At 39.1% G+C, this 1,178-nt stretch overlaps 1 protein-coding gene across 1 annotated transcript; it reads left to right on the forward strand.

Annotated features, from left to right (window-relative positions):
* The first annotated feature begins 93 nt into the window (after positions 1–93).
* On the forward strand, positions 94–1,095 carry LOC111786902 (NADP-dependent malic enzyme-like). The gene is made up of 4 exons (XM_023667101.1): positions 94–230; positions 310–430; positions 531–605; positions 934–1,095. Exons 1-4 carry the CDS (start codon positions 94–96, stop codon positions 1,093–1,095), a joined length of 495 nt encoding a protein of 164 aa, XP_023522869.1.
* The last annotated feature ends 83 nt before the right edge of the window (positions 1,096–1,178 follow it).

Consider the following 1,178-nt stretch of genomic DNA (forward strand, 5'->3'; position numbering starts at 1 on the left):
ATTTCCAGTTCTTGTAGTCCTTTATCTCTGAAACGGCACTCGGAATCGTTGAAGCTTTCTTCTGTGAGATCAGAAAGAAACGACAGGGTTTTGATGGAGAGCTCATTGAAGGATTCGGTTCTTGAGTTGGACCCTGTTTCCGCTGTTAACGATGGGGTTCTTGGCTTCTACGGCGAGGTCATGCCCATGGAGGATCAGGGGGTCACTCCCTGGACCGTCTCTGTTGCTAGGTGAGGGAAAATCATATTCAATTCTTGAATCTTCATTACTTTCTTCGATCATGATCATAATTGTTCATATATTCTCTAGTGGATATACTTTACTGCGAAATCCACATCACAATAAGGGTTTAGCCTTCACGGATAAAGAAAGAGATACTCACTACTTGCGTGGTCTTTTGCCTCCTACTGTCATTTCTCAAGATCTTCAGGTTATCTATGTGATCTCCAATCATTTTTCTGAGTCCAATTTTGGATCGCCGAGCTTTTTGGTATACAAATATTAGTAATTATTTGGCTCTCAAATGTCAGGTGAAAAAGTTGTTGTACAGGATACGGCAGTATCAAGTTCCTCTGCAGAAATACATGGCCATGATGGATCTTCAGGTAGCAATGACCCCTTTTTCACGATAGCCTTAGATATCTTGTCATTAATGAGAGTTTTTGATAAATAGATTTAGATGGAATAGTAAGTTTTTACTTGCAAAGTTATTGGCGATGATCATGACTCTCTGTAATGATATGATACGGTTCACTTTGAGCATAAGCTTTCATGATTTTATTTTTGGTTTTCCCAAAAGGTTTCATACCAATGGAGATGTATTCCTTACTTATAAACATTCCCTTAATTAGTCGATGTGGGGCTCTTCTCTTAACAATTCTTAAGAACGACGATCAATTATTTGAGTTGATCAATTCTGTTTACTTTGTTCAGGAAAGCAATGAAAAGTTGTTCTATAAGCTTCTGATTGAGCATGTTGAGGAGTTGCTTCCGGTGGTTTATACTCCAACTGTAGGAGAAGCATGCCAGAAATATGGAAGCATCTTCAGGCGGCCACAGGGTCTTTATATTAGTTTGAGGGAGAAGTATGGTTAAGCGTAGCCTTTCACTGTTCTTATGTTAGTCACTGTTACACTTAGACTAATAAGTTTCTGTGCAGAGGGAAGATCTTAGAGGTT

This window comes from Cucurbita pepo, unplaced genomic scaffold (genome assembly GCF_002806865.2).
Source record: "Cucurbita pepo subsp. pepo cultivar mu-cu-16 unplaced genomic scaffold, ASM280686v2 Cp4.1_scaffold003291, whole genome shotgun sequence".
NCBI classification, from domain to species: Eukaryota; Viridiplantae; Streptophyta; class Magnoliopsida; order Cucurbitales; family Cucurbitaceae; genus Cucurbita; species Cucurbita pepo.

Bases quoted from the DNA above. Each gene is read 5' to 3' on its own strand.
- LOC111786902 (XM_023667101.1), top strand. From the start codon at position 94: ATGGAGAGCTCATTGAAGGATTCGGTTCTTGAGTTGGACCCTGTTTCC. The intron at 431-530 runs GTTATCTATGTG...CTCAAATGTCAG, and splicing joins TCATTTCTCAAGATCTTCAG to GTGAAAAAGTTGTTGTACAG. The intron at 606-933 runs GTAGCAATGACC...TACTTTGTTCAG, and splicing joins TGGCCATGATGGATCTTCAG to GAAAGCAATGAAAAGTTGTT.